The 23,227-nt window shown below is 46.0% G+C and overlaps 1 protein-coding gene across 2 annotated transcripts in view; it reads right to left on the bottom strand.

Moving 5' to 3' along the window:
• The window catches only part of AQP3 (aquaporin 3 (Gill blood group)), a 75,773-nt gene that overhangs the window by 15,736 nt on the left and 36,810 nt on the right, over positions 1 to 23,227 (bottom strand). For both annotated transcript variants that reach the window (XM_063957986.1, XM_063957977.1), the window contains exons 2-3: positions 14,634 to 14,760; positions 13,863 to 14,000 (exon numbers count right to left, since the gene is read on the bottom strand). In XM_063957986.1, coding sequence (XP_063814056.1) covers positions 13,863 to 14,000; positions 14,634 to 14,760 — 265 coding nt within the window. The remainder of the gene's footprint in view (positions 1 to 13,862; positions 14,001 to 14,633; positions 14,761 to 23,227) is intronic.

Genomic DNA, 23,227 nt, shown 5'->3' with positions numbered 1-23,227 from the left:
GGTATAGTGTCCTATGTCTAATAGGGTGTAATAGATGTATTATGGTCATGGCGAGCTGTCAGGTCATGTTGGGGGTGTAGTGTCCTATGTCTGTATAGGGTGTAATAGATATATTATGGTCATGTACAGTGGTCAGGTAATGTTGGGGGTGTAGTGTCCTATGTCTGTATAGGGTGTAATAGATGTATTATGGTCATGACCAGCGGTCAGGTCATGTTGGGGGTGTAGTGTCCTATGTCTGTATAGGGTGTAATAGATATATTATGGTCATCGCCAGCGGTCAGGTCATGTTGGGGTTGTAGTGTCCTGTGTCTGTATAGGGTGTAATAGATGCATTATGGTCATGGCCAGTGGTCAGGTCATGTTGGGGTGTAGTGTCCTATGTCTGTATAGGGTGTAATAGATGTATTATGGTCATGGCCAGTGGTCAGGTCATGTTGGGGTGTAGTGTCCTATGTCTGTATAGGGTGTAATAGATGTATTATGGTCATGTCCAGTGGTCAGGTCATGTTGGGGGTGCAGTGTCCTATGTCTGTATAGGGTGTAATAGATGTATTATGGTCATGGCGAGCAGTCAGGTCATGTTGGGGATGTAGCATCCTATGTCTGTATAGGGTGTAATAGATGTATTATGGTCATGGCCAGCGGTCAGGTCATGTTGGGGGTGTAGTGTCCTGTGTCTGTATAGGGTGTAATAGATATGTTATGGTCATCGCCAGCGGTCAGGTCATGTTGGGGTTGTAGTGTCCTATGTCTGTATAGGGTGTAATAGATATATTATGGTCATCGCCAGCGGTCAGGTCATGTTGGGGTTGTAGTGTCCTGTGTCTGTATAGGGTGTAATAGATGCATTATGGTCATGGCCAGTGGTCAGGTCATGTTGGGGTGTAGTGTCCTATGTCTGTATAGGGTGTAATAGATGTATTATGGTCATGGCCAGTGGTCAGGTCATGTTGGGGTGTAGTGTCCTATGTCTGTATAGGGTGTAATAGATGTATTATGGTCATGTCCAGTGGTCAGGTCATGTTGGGGTGTAGTGTCCTATGTCTGTATAGGGTGTAATAGATGTATTATGATCATGGTCAGTGGTCAGGTCATGTTGGGGGTGCAGTGTCCTATGTCTGTATAGGGTGTAATAGATGTATTATGGTCATGGCGAGCAGTCAGGTCATGTTGGGGATGTAGCATCCTATGTCTGTATAGGGTGTAATAGATGTATTATGGTCATGGCCAGCGGTCAGGTCATGTTGGGGGTGTAGTGTCCTGTGTCTGTATAGGGTGTAATAGATATGTTATGGTCATCGCCAGCGGTCAGGTCATGTTGGGGTTGTAGTGTCCTATGTCTGTATAGGGTGTAATAGATGTATTATGGTTACAGCAGTGGTCAGGTCATGTTGGGGTGTAGTGTCCTATGTCTGTATAGGGTGTAATAGATGTATTATGGTCATGACCAGCGGTCAGGTCATGTTGGGGGTGTAGTGTCCTATGTCTGTATAGGGTGTAATAGATATATTATGGTCATCGCCAGCGGTCAGGTCATGTTGGGGTTGTAGTGTCCTGTGTCTATATAGGGTGTAATAGATGCATTATGGTCATGGCCAGTGGTCAGGTCATGTTGGGGTGTAGTGTCCTATGTCTGTATAGGGTGTAATAGATGTATTATGGTCATGACCAGCGGTCAGGTCATGTTGGGGGTGTAGTGTCCTATGTCTGTATAGGGTGTAATAGATATATTATGGTCATCGCCAGCGGTCAGGTCATGTTGGGGTTGTAGTGTCCTGTGTCTGTATAGGGTGTAATAGATGCATTATGGTCATGGCCAGTGGTCAGGTCATGTTGGGGTGTAGTGTCCTATGTCTGTATAGGGTGTAATAGATGTATTATGGTCATGGCCAGTGGTCAGGTCATGTTGGGGTGTAGTGTCCTATGTCTGTATAGGGTGTAATAGATGTATTATGGTCATGTCCAGTGGTCAGGTCATGTTGGGGTGTAGTGTCCTATGTCTGTATAGGGTGTAATAGATGTATTATGATCATGGTCAGTGGTCAGGTCATGTTGGGGGTGCAGTGTCCTATGTCTGTATAGGGTGTAATAGATGTATTGTGGTCATGGCGAGCAGTCAGGTCATGTTGGGGATGTAGCATCCTATGTCTGTATAGGGTGTAATAGATGTATTATGGTCATGGCCAGCGGTCAGGTCATGTTGGGGGTGTAGTGTCCTGTGTCTGTATAGGGTGTAATAGATATGTTATGGTCATCGCCAGCGGTCAGGTCATGTTGGGGTTGTAGTGTCCTATGTCTGTATAGGGTGTAATAGATGTATTATGGTTACAGCAGTGGTCAGGTCATGTTGGGGTGTAGTGTCCTATGTCTGTATAGGGTATAATAGATGTATTATGGTCATGACCAGTGGTCAGGTAATGTTGGGGGTGTAATGTCCTATGTCTGTATAGGGTGTAATAGATGTATTATGGTCATGGCCAGGGGTCAGGTCATGTTGGGGGTGTAGTGTCCTAGGTCTGTATAGGGTGTAATAGATGTATTATGGTCATGACCAGTGGTCTGGTAATGTTGGGGGTGTAATGTCCTATGTCTGTATAGGGTGTAATAGATGCATTATGGTCATGGCCAGGGGTCAGGTCATGTTGGGGGTGTAGTGTCCTAGGTCTGTATAGGGTGTAATAGATGTATTATGGTCATGGCCAGTGGTCAGGTCATGTTGGGGGTGTAGTGTCCTGTGTCTGTATAGGGTGTAATAATAAGATTTTACTCACCGGTAAATCTATTTCTCGTAGTCCGTAGTGGATGCTGGGACTCCGTAAGGACCATGGGGAATAGCGGCTCCGCAGGAGACTGGGCACAGCTAAGAAAGCTTTAGGACTACATGGTGTGCACTGGCTCCTCCCACTATGACCCTCCTCCAGACCTCAGTTAGGATACTGTGCCCGGAAGAGCTGACACAATAAGGAAGGATTTTGAATCCCGGGTAAGACTCATACCAGCCACACCAATCACACCGTGTAACTCGTGATATTATACCCAGTTAACAGTATGAACATAACAGAGCCTCTCAACAGATGGCTCAACAATAACCCTTTAGTTAACAATAACTATATACAAGTATTGCAGACAGTCCGCACTTGGGACGGGCGCCCAGCATCCACTACGGACTACGAGAAATAGATTTACCGGTGAGTAAAATCTTGGCCCTCATTCCGAGTTGTTCGCTCGGTATTTTTCATCGCATCGCAATGAAAATCCGCTTAGTACGCATGCGCAATGTTCGCACTGCGACTGCGCCAAGTAACTTTGCTATGTAGAAAGTAATTTTACTCACGGCTTTTTCATCGCTCCGGCGAACGTAATGTGATTGACAGGAAATGGGTGTTACTGGGCGGAAACACGGCGTTTCAGGGGCGTGTGGCTGAAAACGCTACCGTTTCCGGAAAAAACGCAGGAGTGGCCGGAGAAACGGTGGGAGTGCCTGGGCGAACGCTGGGTGTGTTTGTGACGTCAAACAGGAACGACAAGCACTGAACTGATCGCACAGGCAGAGTAAGTCTGAAGCTACTCTGAAACTGCTAAGTAGTTAGTAATCGCAATATTGCGAATACATCGGTCGCAATTTTAAGAAGCTAAGATTCACTCCCAGTAGGCGGCGGCTTAGCGTGTGTAACTCTGCTAAATTCGCCTTGCGACCGATCAACTCGGAATGAGGGCCTTTATTTTCTCTGACGTCCTAAGTGGATGCTGGGACTCCGTAAGGACCATGGGGATTATACTAAAGCTCCCAAATGGGCGGGAGAGTGCGGATGACTCTGCAGCACCGAATGAGAGAACTCAAGGTCCTCCTCAGCCAGGGTATCAAATTTGTAGAATTTAGCAAACGTGTTTGCCCCTGACCAAGTAGCAGCTCGGCAAAGTTGTAAAGCCGAGACCCCTCGGGCAGCCGCCCAAGAAGAGCCCACTTTCCTCGTGGAATGGGCTTTTACAGATTTAGGCTGCGGCAGGCCAGCCGCAGAATGCGCAAGCTGAATTGTGCTACAAATCCAGCGAGCAATAGTCTGCTTCGAAGCAGGAGCACCCAGCTTGTTGGGTGCATACAGGATAAATAGCGAGTCAGTCTTCCTGACTCCAGCCGTCCTGGAAACATAAATTTTCAAGGCCCTGACTACGTCCAGTAACTTGGAGTCCTCCAAGTCCCTAGTAGCCGCAGGCACAACAATAGGTTGGTTCAAGTGAAAAGCTGATACAACCTTAGGGAGAAACTGGGGACGAGTCCTCAATTCTGCCCTATCCATATGGAAAATCAAATAGAGGCTTTTACATGACAAAGCCGCCAATTCTGACACTCGCCTAGCCGAAGACAAGGCCAAAAGCATGACCACTTTCCACGTGAGATATTTTAAATCCACGGTCTTAAGTGGCTCAAACCAATGTGACTTTAGGAAACCCAACACCACGTTGAGGTCCCATGGTGCCACTGGAGGCACAAAAGGAGGCTGAATATGCAGCACTCCCTTAACAAATGTCTGAACTTCAGGCAGTGAAGCCAGTTCTTTTTGGAAGAAAATCGACAGAGCCGAAATCTGGACCTTAATGGAACCCAGTTTTAGGCCCATAGTCACCCCTGACTGTAGGAAGTGCAGAAATTGACCCAGCTGAAATTCCTCCGTTGGGGCCTTCCTGGCCTCACACCACGCAACATATTTTCGCCATATGCGGTGATAATGTTGTACGGTTACATCTTTTCTAGCTTTAATGAGCGTAGGAATGACTTCCTCCGGAATACCCTTTTCTTTTAGGATCCGGTGTTCAACCGCCATGCCGTCAAACGCAGCCGCGGTAAGTCTTGGAACAGACAGGGCCCCTGCAGCAGCAGGTCCTGTCTGAGCGGTAGAGGCCATGGGTCCTCTGAGATCAATTCTTGAAGTTCCGGGTACCAAGCTCTTCTTGGCCAATCCGGAACAATGAGTATCGTTCTTACTCCTCTTTTCCTTATTATCCTCAGTACCTTGGGTATGAGAGGAAGAGGGGGGAACACATAAACCGACCGGTACACCCACGGTGTCACTAGAGCGTCCACAGCTATCGCCTGAGGGTCTCTTGACCTGGCGCAATATTTTTCTAGCTTTTTATTTAGGCGGGACGCCATCATGTCCACCTGTGGCCTTTCCCAACGGTTTACAATCAGTTGGAAGACTTCTGGATGAAGTCCCCACTCTCCCGGGTGGAGGTCGTGCCTGCTGAGGAAGTCTGCTTCCCAGTTGTCCACTCCCGGAATGAACACTGCTGACAGTGCTAACACGTGACTTTCCGCCCATCGGAGAATCCTTGTGGCTTCTGCCATCGCCGTCCTGCTTCTTGTGCCGCCCTGTCGGTTTACATGGGCGACTGCCGTGATGTTGTCTGTCTGGATCAGAACTGGCTGGTTTTGAAGCAGGGGTTTTGCCTGACTTAGGGCATTGTAAATGGCCCTCAGTTCCAGAACATTTATGTGTAGGGAAGTCTCCTGACTTGACCAAAGTCCTTGGAAGTTTCTTCCCTGTGTGACTGCCCCCCAGCCTCGAAGGCTGGCATCCGTGGTCACCAGGACCCAGTCCTGTATGCCGAATCTGCGGCCCTCTTTGAGATGAGCACTCTGCAGCCACCACAGCAGAGACACCCTGGTCCTTGGAGACAAGGTTATCAACCGATGCATTTGAAGATGCGTTCCGGACCATTGGTCCAACAGGTCCCACTGAAAGGTTCTGGCATGGAACCTGCCGAATGGAATTGCTTCGTAGGAAGCTACCATCTTTCCCAGGACTCGCGTGCAGTGATGCACCGACACCTGTTTTGGTTTCAGGAGGCCTCTGACTAGAGATGACAGCTCCTTGGCTTTCTCCTCTGGGAGAAACACTTTTTTCTGGACTGTGTCCAGAATTATCCCTAGGAACAGTAGACGTGTCGCAGGAACCAGCTGTGACTTTGGAATATTTAGAATCCAACCGTGCTGGTGTAGCACCTCCTGAGATAGTGCTACGCCGACCAACAACTGCTCCCTGGACCTCGCCTTTATCAGGAGATCGTCCAAGTATGGGATAATTAAAACTCCCTTTTTTCGAAGGAGTATCATAATTTCGGCCATTACCTTGGTAAATACCCTCGGTGCCGTGGACAGGCCGAACGGCAACGTCTGGAATTGGTAATGACAATCCTGTACCACAAATCTGAGGTACTCCTGGTGAGGATGGTAAATGGAGACATGCAGGTATGCATCCTTGATGTCCAGTGATACCATGTAATCCCCCTCTTCCAGGCTTGCAATAACCGCCCTGAGCGATTCCATCTTGAACTTGAATTTTTTTATATATGTGTTCAAGGATTTCAAATTTAAAATGGGTCTCACCGAACCGTCCGGTTTCGGTACCACAAACATTGTGGAATAGTAACCCCGTCCTTGTTGAAGTAGGGGCACCTTGACTATCACCTGCTGGGAATACAGCTTGTGAATTGCCTCTATCACAGCCTCCCTGCCTGAGGGAGTTGTTGGCAAGGCAGATTTGAGGAAACGGCGGGGGGGAAATGTCTCGAATTCCAGCCTGTACCCCTGAGATACTACTTGAAGGATCCAGGGATCTACTTGTGAGCGAGCCCACTGATTGCTGAAGTTTTTGAGACGGGCCCCCACCGTACCTGGCTCCGCCTGTTGAGCCCCAGCGTCATGCGGCGGACTTAGAAGAAGAAGCGGGGGAGGACTTTTGTTCCTGGGAACTGGCTGTATGCTGCAGCTTTTTTCCCCTACCTCTGCCTCTGGGCAGAAAGGACGCGCCTCTACCCCGCCTGCTCTTTTGGGGATGAAAGGACTGTACCTGATAATACGGTGCTTTCTTTGGTTGTGAGGGGACATGTGGTAAAAATGCTGACTTCCCAGCCGTTGCTGTGGACACTAGGTCTGAAAGACCATCCCCGAACAACTCCTCACCCTTATAAGGCAAAACTTCCATGTGCCTTTTAGAATCTGCATCACCTGTCCACTGCCGAGTCCATAACCCTCTCCTGGCAGAAATGGACAGTGCACTTATTTTAGATGCCAGCCGGCAAATATCCCTCTGTGCATCTCTCATGTATAAGACAGCGTCTTTAATATGCTCTATGTTTAGCAATATAGTGTCCCTGTCTAGGGTGTCAATGTTTTCTGACAGGAAATCTGACCACGCAGCTGCAGCACTGCACATCCATGCTGAAGCAATAGCTGGTCTCAGTATAATACCAGTGTGTGTATATATAGCCTTCAGGAGAGCCTCCTGCTTTCTATCAGCAGGTTCCTTTAGGGCGGCCGTATCCGGAGACGGTAGTGCCACCTTTTTTGATAAGCGTGTAAGCGCTTTATCCACCCTAGGGGGTGTTTCCCAACGTGACCTATCCTCTGGCGGGAAAGGGTACGCCATTAGTAACTTCTTTAGAAATTACCAATTTTTTATCGGGGCAGGCCCACGCTACTTCACACACTTCATTTAATTCTTCAGAAGGGGGAAAAACTACTGGTAGTTTTTTCTCTCCAAACATAATACCCTTTTTTGTGGTACCTGGGGTCACATCAGAAATGTGTAAAACATTTTTCATTGCCTCAATCATGTAACGAGTGGCCCTATTGGACATTACATTAGTCTCTTCGTCGTCGACACTGGTATCAGTATCCGTGTCGACATCTGTGTCTGCCATCTGAGGTAGCGGGCGTTTTAGAGCCCCTGATGGCCTTTGAGACGTCTGGGCAGGCACGAGCTGAGAAGCCGGCTGTCCCGCATTTGGCATGTCGTCAAATTTTTTATGTAAGGAGTCGACACTTTCACGTAATTCCTTCCACAAGTCCATCCACTCAGGTGTCTGCCCCGCAGGGGGTGACAACACATTTATAGGCATCTGCTCCGCATCCACATAAGCCTCCTCATCAAACATGTCGACACAGCCGTACCGACACACCGCACACACACAGGGAATGCTCTGACAGAAGACAGGACCCCACAAAGCCCTTTGGGGAGACAGAGAGAGAGTATGCCAGCACACACCAGAGCGCTATATAATACAGGGATTAACTAAATTATATCCCCTTATAGCTGCTATATATGTATATTGCGCCTAAATTTAGTGCCCCCCCTCTCTTTTTTACCCTTATGTAGTGTAGACTGCCTGGGAGAGCCAGGGAGCTTCCTTCCAGCGGAGCTGTGAGGGAGAAATGGCGCCAGTGTGCTGAGGGAGATAGCTCCGCCCCTTTTTCGCGGACTTCTCCCGCATTTTTCAGGAACTCTGGCAGGGGTAATTTATCACATATATAGCCTCTGGGGCTATATATTGTGATGATTTTGCCAGGCAAGGTGTTTATATTGCTGCTCAGGGCGCCCCCCCCCCAGCGCCCTGCACCCATCAGTGACCGCAGTGTGAGGTGTGCATGAGGAGCAATGGCGCACAGCTGCAGTGCTGTGCGCTACCTTGTTGAAGACAGGAGTCTTCTGCCACCGATTTTCCGGATCACTTCTTGCTTCTGGCTCTGTAAGGCGGCCGGCGGCGCGGCTCCGGGACCGAACATCAAGGCCGGTTCCTGCGGTCGATCCCTCTGGAGCTAATGGTGTCCAGTAGCCTAAGAAGCCCAAGCTACCACCAGTTAGGTAGGTTCGCTTCTTCTCCCCTTAGTCCCTCGCTGCAGTGAGTCTGTTGCCAGCAGATCTCACTGTAAAATAAAAAAACTAAAATATACTTTCTTTCTAGGAGCTCAGGAGAGCCCCTAGTGTGCATCCAGCTCAGCCGGGCACAAGATTCTAACTGAGGTCTGGAGGAGGGTCATAGTGGGAGGAGCCAGTGCACACCAGGTAGTCCTAAAGCTTTCTTAGTTGTGCCCAGTCTCCTGCGGAGCCGCTATTCCCCATGGTCCTTACGGAGTCCCAGCATCCACTTCGGACGTCAGAGAAAGATGTATTTTGGTCATGACCAGTGGTCAGGTAATGTTGGGGGTGTAGTGTCCTATGTCTGTGTAGGGTGTAATAGATGTATTATGGTCATGTCCAGTGGTCAGGTCATGTTGGGGGTGTAGTGTCCTAGGTCTGTATAGCGTGTAATAAATGTATTATGGTTATGTCCAGTGGTCAGGTCATGTTGGGGGTGTAGTGTCCTGTGTCTGTATAGGGTGTAATAGATGTATTATGGTCAGGGCCAGTGGTCAGGTCATGTTGGGGGTGTAATGTCCTATGTCTGTGTAGGGTGTAATAGATGTATTATGGTCATGGCCAGGGGTCAGGTCATGTTGGGGGTGTAGTGTCCTAGGTCTGTATAGCGTGTAATAGATGTATTATGGTTATGGCCAGTGGTCAGGTCATGTTGGGGGTGTAATGTCCTATGTCTGTGTAGGGTGTAATAGATGTCTTATGGTCATGGCCAGGGGTCAGGTCATGTTGGGGGTGTAGTGTCCTAGGTCTGTATAGGATGTAATAGATGTATTATGGTTATGGCCAGTGGTCAGGTCATGTTGGGGGTGTAATGTCCTATGTCTGTGTAGGGTGTAATAGATGTCTTATGGTCATGGCCAGGGGTCAGGTCATGTTGGGGGTGTAGTGTCCTAGGTCTGTATAGGATGTAATAGATGTATTATGGTTATGGCCAGTGGTCAGGTCATGTTGGGGGTGTAATGTCCTATGTCTGTGTAGGGTGTAATAGATGTCTTATGGTCATGGCCAGGGGTCAGGTCATGTTGGGGGTGTAGTGTCCTATGTCTGTGTAGGGTGTAATAGATGTATTATGGTCATGGCCAGGGGTCAGGTCATGTTGGGGGTGTAGTGTCCTGTGTCTGTATAGGGTGTAATAGATGTCTTATGGTCATGGCCAGGGGTCAGGTCATGTTGGGGGTGTAGTGTCCTATGTCTGTGTAGGGTGTAATAGATGTATTATGGTCATGGCCAGGGGTCAGGTCATGTTGGGGGTGTAGTGTCCTATGTCTGTATAGGGTGTAATAGATGTCTTATGGTCATGGCCAGGGGTCAGGTCATGTTGGGGGTGTAGTGTCCTGTGTCTGTATAGGGTGTAATAGATGTATTATGGTCATGGCCAGTGGTCAGGTCATGTTGGGGTGTAGTGTCCTAGGTCTGTATAGCGTGTAATAGATGTATTATGGTCATGTCCAGTGGTCAGGTCATGTTGGGGGTGTAGTGTCCTAGGTCTGTATAGGGTGTAATAGATGTATTATGGTCATGTTGGGGTGTAGTGTTCTATGTCTGTACAGGGTGTAATAGATGTATTATGGTTATGGCCAGTGGTCAGGTCATGTTGGGGTGTAGTGTCCTATGTCTATATAGGGTGTAATAGATGTATTATGGTCAGGGCCAATGATTATACATGATGACAATTGAGAATTGCGAGGAATTAAGTTTCAATTGATTACAAAACACAATGAAATGAAACAAAGATACTTTATGTTGTTGCTATTTGCACATTCTAACCATTCATTTATAATAGTTCTTTGGTTGGGATCCAACCAGCTGGAGTGTGAACACTGCAGGTCTGTTCCTGTAACCTGTTCTGCTGGGTGCAACATCCAATTGGGTCCCTGACAAACTCTAAAAAATTCTAAACAGCATCTTAGCATTGTGCCGAAACAGTGTAACAGCTTCCTGCAGTTTCTCAATGAGCGTGTTATGTTCCAATAAGATATTTCAGTGCAGTCTTGGGTGACATCCAGTGTAAGTGGCAGGTGAAATTACAGGGTTATTCGGAGAAAACCAGAATAAGCCGCTGATGTATAACACTGTACAGGTATCGTAAGAAGGGGTGTCTGGAAATTTGCCTTCTAAGATTTCCAAAAGAAGAATTCACAGACCTGTCACTTTGACACTTACTACCAGTTACTGGATAGTGATGTGACCTGAAATTCTTCTACGGATGAAAGAAGTGTAATCTTGCTGCAAATCCCACAACACCAAAGTTACGGTACATGGGACGGGCAAGTGGCAATGCCACACCGGCTCTGGTGTCACCACATGCCATCCTGTGCCATGTACCTTGTGGTGAGTGGACTTAGAGCTATATTTAGGCAGCTGAAAGTTTCTTTTTTTGTGCATAACCAAATGTTTTATCATATTATAGTGTTCTGTCTATTGCATGGGTTAGCATACGGATTAATACCTGATAATAAACATGGACCCGAGGTGACTCTGTATACAGATGTATGTATACCAAATACAGGCAGATACATAAATATTATATACGGCATAACTAAACTGATGCTAGTGTAGATACTGCTGTATGGAATGTCCTCACAGAGACCTTCATCCCTTACTCTAGATCTGATGCTGTGCTGTATGCAATGTCCTCACAGAGACCTTCATCCCCTACTCTAGATCTGATGCTCTGCTGTATGGAATGTCCTCACAGAGACCTTCATCGCCTACTCTAGATCTGATGCTGTACTGTATGTAATGTCCTCACAGAGACCTTCATCCCCTACTCTAGATCTGATGCTCTGCTGTATGGAATGTAGTATGTCCTCACAGAGACCTTCATCCCTTACTCTAGATCTGATGCTGTGCTGTATGGAATGTCCTCACAGAGACCTTCATCTCCTACTCTAGATCTGATGCTCTGCTGTATGCAATGTCCTCACAGAGACCTTCATCCATTACTCTAGATCTGATGCTGTGCTGTATGGAATGTCCTCACAGAGACCTTCATCACCTACTCTAGATCTGATGCTCTGCTGTATGGAATGTTCTCACAGAGACCTTCATCCCCTACTCTAGATCTGATGCTCTGCTGTATGGACTGTCCTCACAGAGACCTTCATCCCCTACTCTAGATCTGATGCTCTGCTGTATGGAATGTTCTCACAGAGACCTTCATCCCCTACTCTAGATCTGATGCTCTGCTGTATGGACTGTCCTCACAGACACCTTCATCACCTACTCTAGATCTGATGCTGTGCTGTGTAGTATGTCCTCACAGAGACCTTCATCCACTGCTCTAGCTCTGATGCTGTGCTGTATGGAATGTCCTCACAGAGACCTTCATCCACTACTCTAGATCTGATGCTGTGCTGTATGGACTGTCCTCACAGAGACCTTCATCCCCCATTCTAGATCTGATGCTCTGCTGTATGGACTGTCCTCACAGAGACCTTCACCCCCCATTCTAGATCTGATGCTCTGCTGCATGGACTGTCCTCACAGAGACCTTCATCCCCTACTCTAGATCTGATGCTCTGCTGTATGGAATGTCCTCACAGAGGCCTTCATCCCTTACTTTAGATCTCATGCTCTGTCTTCTGTATGGTCTGTCTGCAAAGAGGCCTTCATCCCCTACTCTAGATCTGATGCTATGCTCTATGGACTGTCCTCACAGAGACCTTCAACCCTTTACTCCAGATCTGATGCTATGCTATATGGAATGACCTCACAGACACCTTAACTTCCTATTCTAGATCTGATACTATGCTGTATGGACTGTCCTCACAGACACCTTCACCTTCTACTTTAGATCTGATGCTGTGCTTTATTGAATGTTCTCATGGACACCTTCATCCACTACTCTAGATCTGATGCTCTGCTGTATGGACTGTCCTCACAGAGACCTTCACCAACTACTCTAGATCTGATGCTCTGCTGTATGCAATGTCTTAACAGAGACCTTCATCCCCTACTCTAGCTCTGATGCTGTGCTGCATAGACTGTCCTCACAGAGACCTTCATCCACTGCTCTAGCTCTGATGCTGTGCTGTATGGAATGTCCTCACAGAGACCTTCATCCACTACTCTAGATCTGATGCTGTGCTGTATGGACTGTCCTCATAGAGACCTTCATCCCCTACTCTAGGTCTGATGTTGTGCTGTATGGACTGTCCTCACAGAGGCCTTCATTTTCCTATTCTAGTTCTGATGCTGTGCTGTATGGAATGTCCTCACAGAGACTTTCATTCTCTAATCTAGATCTGATGCTCTGCTATATGGACTGTCCTCACAGAGACCTTCATCCCCCATTCTAGATCTGATGCTCTGCTGTATGGACTGTCCTCACAGAGACCTTCACCAACTACTCTAGATCTGATGCTCTGCTGTATGCAATGTCTTAACAGAGACCTTCATCCCCTACTCTAGCTCTGATGCTGTGCTGCATAGACTGTCCTCACAGAGACCTTCATCCCTTACTCTAGCTCTGATGCTATGCTGTATGGAATGTCCTCACAGAGACCTTCATCCCTTACTCTAGCTCTGATGCTATGCTGTATGGAATGTCCTCACAGAGACCTTCATCCCTTACTCTAGCTCTGATGCTCTGCTGTATGCATTGTCCTAACAGAGACCTTCATCCCCTACTCCAGATCTGATGCTCTGCTGTATGGACTGTCCTCACAGAGTCCTTCATCCCTTACCCTAGATCTGATGCTGTGCTGTATGGAATGTCCTCAGACAGACCTTCATCTCCTACTCTAGATCTGATGCTATGTTGTATATTATGTCCTCACAGAGGCCTTCATCCCTTACTCTAGATCTGCTGTATGCAATGTCCTAACAGAGGTCTTCATCCACTACTCTAGATCTGATGCTATGCTGTATGGAATGTCCTCACAGAGACCTTCATCCCTTACTCTTGCTGATGCTGTGCTGTATGAAATGTCCTCACAGAGACCTTCATACAGTACCTTACTCTAGCTCTGATCTAGCTCTGATGCTGTGCTGTATGGAATGTCCTCAGAGAGGCCTTCATCCCCTACTCTAGCTCTGATGCATGATATGTACATATGGAGACCATTGCTTTGAGACTCTAGAATACTCTGTTGGGTGGAATTTCAATCAATTGGAACAATGCTACTATTTGTTCATCCAGGTCTATGCCATACGTACCAAAATACAGGCCATAAACGATGCCCGCTCCGAGGAATGCCCCCAAAGTCTGTGCCAGTGTGTATACTGGAAACTTTATCCAGGGTTCTCTTGCCATAATGCACAAGGCAAACGTTACAGCCGGATTCAAATGCCCACCTGAGGAAGACATGTACTATATAAGTAACATTATATCACAGGAACATTAAAGACGCAGAGAGAGGTTTGCGGGCAGACCTTATATGTCTGTGGAGAGTTTCCAGACGTTAATGACCTGGCTCCATCTGCTACAGATGAATAGATGTTGCCTCAGATCCCGCCACCGTTCAATTGTTTTTCCCTTTTAACTGTCAGGCCATAAATATATCTACAAATATACCCAAGGCTATCAAAGGAGGGTTATCTGTTCATTGGTGACTGATCTATATTGAGTTTCAGGAGGAGATGTACCAAGCCTTGGGAAGAAATAAAGTGCGGAAGTTTCCCAATCTTCTTCAGTCATTTATCTAGCACAGTCTATGAAATGAGAGTTAGAAGCTGGTTGATTTGGGCAACTTCCCCACTTAATCGCTGTCTCCAAGACTTGATACATTTCCCCAAAATTTTTATATTCTTGGGATAAATTCTTCCAGTTACTGAGTATTACCAACATCATGGTGGGTACTGAGATTAGGTCGGCTCCATCAGAGGGGCTCCCCTGTCCTGATGTACTATCACCGGTGACCATTATATACTCATTAACCAGCACATCACCACTCTTATATGTGGAATTGACATTTAAGCTGTACTTACCTGAAACCTGTCCTGAAATGAGAATGCCAAGCATGACTGCAAATCCAAAGGCCAAGTTAACGGTCAAGAATTGACCATGGGACCCCTTACTGAGAACCACCTGCGCCACTGAGCCACAGCCAAACATCTGCAGAATAGGAACAGAATACAACATGAACACACACTAAAGGCCAGTTCCAATGTTATATGTTCATTTTAGGTTTAATGACATGAAATAAAGTCATTTATGCAACTTTAATAAATAGTGAAACAGCATAATAATGAAAGTTTTTGTTGAGTGTGCAATGAAATGGCATATACACTGGAACCATACTTGCCACCCCTCCCTGAATGTGAGGGAGACTCCCTGAAATAGAAGCAATCTCCCTGACTCCCTGAACTAACAGAAATCTCCCTGATTGCTCCTTACCCCCATTATGCAGCTGTTACATTCTTGGGGGAAAATAGAGAAATCAGAGCTATATACATTCAGATGGGCTCATCAGCGCCATTTCCCTGTATTGGATATAAGGCACAGTGATCCCTATGGCTACATGTATTTTCAAATAAGGTTTCTGGTGGCTACTTATATGGAACCACCTCTGAGTAGAACACAACACATGAACAAGCTTCTGTAAAGTACCAGCGTATAGTCATCAACAATTAGATCTTACTGAGCAACAATTGCAACATATTACAGATACGGGGTTATACAATGACATGCACTAATATTTCGATCAATAAAAACGGGTGATTTTTGACCGATGGTCATCCAATCATAGCCAATTTTTATTGGCCAAAAAGTATCCCATTTTCGGGTGATAACACATGGAATCCGGGATAAATATATGGACCCATATGTTTTTGTGGAAAAATGGGGCTGTTATCCCGGATTATGCTTTGCGTGCCTCAATAATGGCCGATATGTGCTGGCATCGGGGACTAATTGGATAGGCCCTGGCAAATCCATTATCCGTGGTAAATTACCACTGATAATTGGATACCACTGATAGACAGATAGATGATAGATAGATAGATAGATAGAGAGAGAGAGAGAGAGAGATATATAGATAGATATGAGATAGATTGATAGATAGATAGATAGATAGATATGAGATAGATAGATAGATAGATAGATAGATAGATAGATAGATAGATAGATAGATAGATATTAGATAGATAGATAGATAGATAGATAGATAGATAGATAGATAGATAGATAGATAGATATGAGATACTGTATAGGATAGATAGATAGATAGATAGATAGATATGAGATAAATAGATATTAGATAGATCGATATATATGAGATAGATAGATAGATAGATAGATAGATAGATAGATAGATAGATAGATAGATATGAGATAAATAGATATTAGATAGATAGATAGATAGATAGATAGATAGATATGAGATAAATAGATGATAGATAGATAGATAGATAGATAGATAGATAGATAGATAGATATGAGATACTGTATAGGATAGATAGATAGATAGATAGATAGATAGATAGATAGATAGATAGATATGAGATACTGTATAGGATAGATAGATAGATAGATAGATAGATAGATAGATAGATAGATATGAGATAAATAGATATTAGATAGATAGATAGATATGAGATACTGTATAGGATAGATAGATAGATAGATAGATAGATAGATAGATAGATAGATAGATAGATAGATAGATAGATAGATAGATAGACAGGTCCAGGATATTGCCATTAGAAAATGTTAAGCTTGGAATAGCTAGTTCCCTACAATCATTGCACACACTGTACTATGTTTAAAATAACAGATAATGGGCGGGATGTATTAACATACATCGCCGCCCCTCGCCGGTTACCGCAGCGATGTTGATCGCATATGTACTAACATATGCGATCAACATCGCGATGCGGTGACGGAGGCCCCCCGCGATACCTGTTAGGTGGTCTGCGGGGGGTCTCCGTCACCTCCCCGGGGTCCCCACACTGGCTAGATGCCGGGAAGCAGCAGCAGGCTGCCCCCGGCACCTCCTCCTCCCCCCTGCAGCCGGAAGGACGTCTGGCTGCGTTGCTAGGGGGAGGAGGACACTACCTTCCGGGTCCAGGGCAGCCTGGAGGAAGGTAAGCCAGGGGGAAGGGGGGTCGGCGTCTGCGGCGGGGGTCGACGGTGTCGGCGGGTTGCGGCGGTCGGCGAAAAGAAGCCCATAGGCTTCTATAGGGTTTCGCCATCCAGAGATGGCGAAACCCTGGACGCCGAAAACGCTGCGGTAGGGTCTTAGTAAATATGAAAAAGCGGTAAAACCCCCGTTTTCGGGGGTTTTACCGCATTTTTGCTTTAGTACATCCCGCCCAATGGAACAAGTTATACCGTGGCCCGGGCAGAAGTGAGCAGGGCCATCTTAATGTATAGACACACTAGGCAGCTGCCCAGGGCCCCGTAATTGCAGGGGCCTTCATGCAGTAAGACTTGTAAAGTCTCTCTCTGTATACATATGGGAGCCTGGTTAGAGAGTAAAATACAGCTCTGCACACATTACTGTCACCAAGCTCCATAGGCGCTGTAGGAACTATTGATCCTCACATTGTAAAAGCCAAACACTGTGAATAATGACGACGAAGCGGAGGCTGGAACAGGGCGGGCGGGATAAGTGGAAAGCCGCACGTAACATAAGGAACTGCGGATAGGTGTGTAGTAAGACTTAAAAGTTTTATGTACTAAGCGTTGGAGAGAGATAAAGTACCAGCCAATCAGCTCCTAGCTGCCATGTTACAGGCTGTGTTTGAAAAATGACAGGAGCTGATTGGTTGGTACTTTATCTCCGTCCACTTTATCTCTCTCCAAGGCTCCACTTAGTATAAATACTGTACTGACGTCTACAGCCCACGCCGGTGTTTGCACACATACTACACACACACACACACACACACACACACACACACACACACACACACACACACACACACACACACACACACACACACACACACACACACACTCTCCTATATCCAGTCTCTCTGGTATCTGCCTGCAGCATACGGCACATCACACACTGATAACGGCAAGGTCTGCAAACCGCCGGCCACTCTAACATGCGGGGGGGGTCTGCATGAATGGAGTGCAACATAATTACACCTCCGCTCAGTTACATAGCCAGCCTGTAAAGTGGCGGGGCAGATGTACTATAAAGTGCCAGCCAATCAGCACCAAACTGTCATTCAAATACAGCCTGTAACATCGCAGTTAGGAGCTGATTGGCTAGTACTTTATCTCTCTCCACTTTATCACTCTCCAAGACTTAGTACATCTCCCACCCACAGCCTGTTGCTCCGTGTCATGCCCCCTCCCCCTATGCCAAGCCACGCCCCCACCCACCGCCTCTTGTGAAGCCAGAAAGTCAGCTACAAAGTTTTATATAAATTACATTCAGAAGAAAGGCTCAATGTACAAATAGAAATCGTAGTCTACTCATTCGTCTACTTCCCAGCCTACGCTACTGCGAGAATACACCCGTATATACCAAACATCCCTGCGTCCGCATGTGGAAGCGTTTCCTGGTATTCCGTCTGCAGCCGCAGCCGTCATCATTAGTAACTGAATTTGCACCAGCCCCCCTTCCCCACGCCTCCCCAAATCTGCGGTCACCACCCATAAACCAGTGTTTTCGGAGGATATGCCGCAAATCTTATTTGCCAAATAGGCCCCTTAATACCAAAAATACTGAAAATATATTTGATGTCGCCGCCTGTATTACAAAGTGCCCATTAGACAGATCTTACACAGTTAGTACATAGCAGAACTGTCAGACCAAGTGAGGCCCTGGATGGAGGACAACACAAGACTACTGTAGATGGAAATGAGCACTGCTTAGCAAACATGGGCCGCAGCCCTAGACTTTAGTATATTAAGAGCCTGTGGTAAGACAGTCGGCTGAGCTTTTACAAACACTTTAATTGCTCTAAGCTCATATTCACTTTTATGCGTGCAGTATACAACGTCTGACAATTATGTTCATCAAATAAATTAATCGGAGCAGGTCGCTGTCCCTGCTCGTGATTGATTTATATTTCGCTAAAGCGATGCCTGATAATAACTCGCGCAGCATCTTGCGAATAGGCCCCATGACAGCCCAAACTGCGTCGGCTGCAGCCGCATTCTCCCTCTCTCCAAATATCTTTAAAAGAAAAATAAATGAAATAGTCACACCAAAAGCTGTCAGTACACGCTGGGACTAGTAGTTCCACAGCAGCTGAAGAGCCACAGGCTGTCTGCCTTCCTTGCAATGTTTTAGTGGCCACTTCTAGCGACGATAATGTTTAACAGACAATAAAACCTGGTGGAGTTGTTTTTTAAAGTAAGAAAAGTTATAGGAAAGGGAACGTTTTCTGTATAGTATGGGGTGGGGTGGGGGGGGGGGGTGGGGGCTCCGCTCCTTAGGACGCTGCTCACTTACGGGCCCTGAGGTACAGCGCTATAATGTAGTAGTGTTTATTTTCCTATATAGAAATTAAATGGTTTATAAAGGAACAATTTTGGGGGATCCGGTCTGAAGATCGACAGTGTCTAGGTCGACAATGTTTAGGTTGACCACTATAGGTCGACAGTCACTAGGTCGACATGGATGGAAGGTTGACAGGGTTTCTAGGTCGACATGTGCTAGGTCGACAGGTCTAAAGGTCGACATGAGTTTTTTAAAAAAAAAACTTTTTTTGAATTTTTTCATACTTAACGATCCAGGTGGACTACGATTGGAACGGTAAAGTGTGCCGAGCGAAGCGGTAGCGGAGCGAAGGCACCATGCCCGAAGCATGGCGAGCGAAGCGAGCCATGCGAGGGGACGCGGTGCACTAATTTGGGATCCCGGCCACTTTACGAAGAAAACGACACCAAAAAAAATAAAATAATCCTCATGTCGACCTTTAGACCTGTCGACCTAGCACATGTCGACCTAGAAACCCTGTCGACCTTCCATCCATGTCGACCTAGTGACTGTCGACCTATAGTGGTCGACCTAAACATTGTCGACCTAGACATTGTCGATTTGATGAACCACACCCCAATTTTTGAGGCACCGGCCAAGTTACGGATCCTGTTTCTGTTTGCACAGTCGGTTCCTGTTGGGCAGGAATCCACAAGCTGGCGATATACTATATAGTGTGGGTGCTTGCATCACCCGTGTCTGTGTGGTGACTTGGTAAATGCCCAGTTATTACTATACCCCTTTCACACTGCCAATGCCGGATCCCACCCAGGAATTGGAGGTGACGTAGAGTGTGGTCCATGTAGCAAAAGAATGTTTTCCTATGACATCATAGTGTCTGCTTCTCCTGCACTTCTCTCCAGGTAGTGTTACCATATAATAGCTAGCAATTATTAGATATATTGTATACAACATATAACAAATGTACCCCTAATTGTGGCAGGGGAAAGTGACTGCACAGACTAACAGCTCTCCAGCTGCACCTTCTGCATTTAATATGGAGGGGAATTTTCCTTTGTACTGTTATGTCTAAGGCAAAAGTGATCATTTTCCTGTGTACTGTTATGTCTAAGGCAAAAGTGATAATTTTCCTTTGTACTGTTATGTCTAAGGCAAAAGTGACAATTTTCCTTTGTACTGGTATGTCTAAGGCAAAACTGATCATTTTTCTTTGTACTGTTATGTCTAAGGCAAAAGTGATCATTTTTCTTTGTACTGTTATGTCTAAGGCAAAAGTAATAATTTTCCTTTGTACTGTTATGTCTAAGGCAAAAGTGATCATTTTTCTTTGTACTGTTATGTCTAAGGCAAAAGTGATAATTTTCCTCTGTACTGTTATGTCTAAGGCAAAAGTGATCATTTTTCTTTGTAATGTTATGTCTAAGGCAAAGTAATAATTTTCCTTTGTACTGTTATGTCTAAGGCAAAAGTGATAATTTTCCTCTGTACTGTTATGTCTAAGGCAAAAGTAATAATTTTCCTGTGTACTGTTATGTCTAAGGCGAAAGTGATAATTTTCCTTTGTACTGTTATGTCTAAGGCAAAATTGTCATTGTTTACATAATGTGGCCTCATAATTGCATTTGTGAGTGTATATTAATGTGCAATTTCCAGGGCTTTATCGCTGCAATTTGTATACTTGGCAAACAGCAGACGCCCCCGCACAGTGCGGGCATTGTCATAGGGAGGCATGGCTTCAGTTTTTTATAGGGAGTCTGTTACACAGTCCACGATAACACAAACTAAAACGCTATCATACATGATAGTGTCACTAAGCAATATCCTTGTGTTCGGCGGAATGTTCTTTGCTATGTGTCCCTATTATAAGGTTCATCAATGACATATCAGCTGAGCAAGTGGTGGCTGTAACTGCACCTTCCCTCCTTGAAGTCGGGGGACTTGTACCCTCCATCCAGCAACCTGAGCTTAAGTGAATGCAGCAGACATCCCAGTTATGGGAGACACAGAGCTATATTTGTCCTCAGGTTAGCAGGAGAAAGGGCAATAACTCCAGGGGTATGTAACTGCTAGTGTCCTTCACTAAGTACGGGTCGGTGTCACTAGTAGAGGAGCCTCAGGGGTCTGAGCGGCAGATTTATAAAGCCTGGTGAAGTGATAAAGTGGACTGTGATAAAGTACCAGCCAATCAGCTCCTAACTGTCATTTTTCAAACCCAGCCTGTAACATGTTAGTTAGGATATGATTGGCTGGTGCTTTCTCTCCTTCCACTTTATCACTTCACCAGGCTTAATAAATCTGAGTATCATGTCAGACACACAGTGAGCGCAAAACTGATATCATAAACGCTGTAACAGAAGTCACATTTTGTAATGGAACATAGGGATCTATTTACTGAGCATTGGACAGAGATAAAGTGGATGCAGATAACGTACCAGCCAATCAGCCCCTAACTGCCATGTTACAGGCTGTGTTTGGAAAATGACAGTTAGGAGCTGATTGGCTGCTACTTTATCTCCGGCCACTCTATCTCTCTCCAAGGCTTAGTAAATAGACCTCTATATAGACTTGTATTAAATCATATTATCACTTGCTCCTAATGCAGACTGGATGCCTGAGCAGCGCCAGTCACACAACGTATAATGGCTAACCCAACATTTACTGTATGTAATGCAAATCCAATGCAGTGAGGCGTTTTTTGTGTGCAAATTATGTATTTCCATACTGTGCTCGCACACTAAAAAAAAAGGCTGACGCTTGCGTCCATATACAGATCCGGTTGCATCTTACACTTACGGCTCCTTAAAGAAGCGGAACGGGGTGGGAAGCGGGCGTTTTTGAGATGTACATTGAAAATATTGAAGGAAAAAGAAACATACTTTTTTAGCTAGAGTGCAAGCTCTGTGGCTAGGCATAGAGATGGCCATCAGTGGGTTAACCATCAATTTTGCCATCGGTGCTTAATATTGATGGCAAGAAACCATAGATGGGAAACCATTGATGGTTTGCACCTATAACTGTGGGAAACAGCAGCAGACGTGCCAATTAGGGTGGGGCTTAGTAGGGCACCAGAGGCGGGGCTAAGCTCTATGCCCTCCTGCGCTGAAGATAAAACACTGTCCGCCTCTCAGCCACCAAAGTTGGAGAACCATCGAATCTCCTCCATCAATTAAAAATTAAAATTGACCATCGGTGGCCATCCCTAGCTAGGCATGCCATGCTTAAAAACATTCTATGAACTAAACAAACTGGTATGCAGAGACAGACTGAGGTATAATAGATTTGTCTCCTGGAAATTCATGTCTAGGTGATACAGGCATAGTGGGGCGTATTCTGCATTGCAGATGTGTCAGAGCCTGGATTCCAGACTGCGCGCCCTTTCGCCAGGGATCCTGTGGAGTTGGCACCCTCCGCCTGTGCAGGAAGGACTTTAGACTTTTATCAGACCCTCCACAGTGTAAACAGAAACTTCCTGGGCATCTTGGAGTCACAGGCCCACAACTGGCTTTGGCAGAAAGTTACCTGAGGCCTGCCAGATCGCACAAAGCATTGACTGTCCTTATCTCCCTCTCAATGGGAAACGTTTCACTCCCGATCTGATTTTATTAGGCCGCCGGGCGCAGCGCAAGAACACCAGTGAATTAATTCAGGCTTCCCCCAGCGAGGAATTACTAATGATCGTCTCATTTCTCTTGTGAGAACGCGGCGTGAGCGTTGCAGCATAAACAGCTAACACCCTGCTTCCACAGTGATGGATTTACTGCATACTGGAAGCAATATGTTTCCAAACGTCCCTCGTGGGATTAATGTGGAAAATGTAACGGCGGATTGCTTGTCCAGGAAATTCTGCTACATAGGATCTATAAGACTGTAACAGGAGTTCCCTGATGAGCAATGATAACCAATTAGGCAGCACGGACGGCGTAGTGGTTAGCATTACTGCCTCACAGCACTGAGGTCATGGGTTCCATTCCTACCATGGCCCTATCTGTGTGGAGTTTGTATATTCTCCCCGTACTTGTGTGGGTTTCCTCCGGGTACTCCGGTTTCCTCCCACAATGCAAAAATACACCGGCAGGTTAATTGGCTCCCAACAAAAATTTACCCTAGTGTGAATGTGTGTGTGTGTACATGTGATAGGGAATATAGAGTGTAAGCTCCACTGGGGCAGGGACTGATGTG

This window comes from Pseudophryne corroboree, chromosome 1 (assembly GCF_028390025.1).
Source record: "Pseudophryne corroboree isolate aPseCor3 chromosome 1, aPseCor3.hap2, whole genome shotgun sequence".
Taxonomy (NCBI): domain Eukaryota; kingdom Metazoa; phylum Chordata; class Amphibia; order Anura; family Myobatrachidae; genus Pseudophryne; species Pseudophryne corroboree.
Note: the sequence above shows the minus strand (reverse complement) of the source record. Positions and strands in the feature narration are given on the sequence as shown.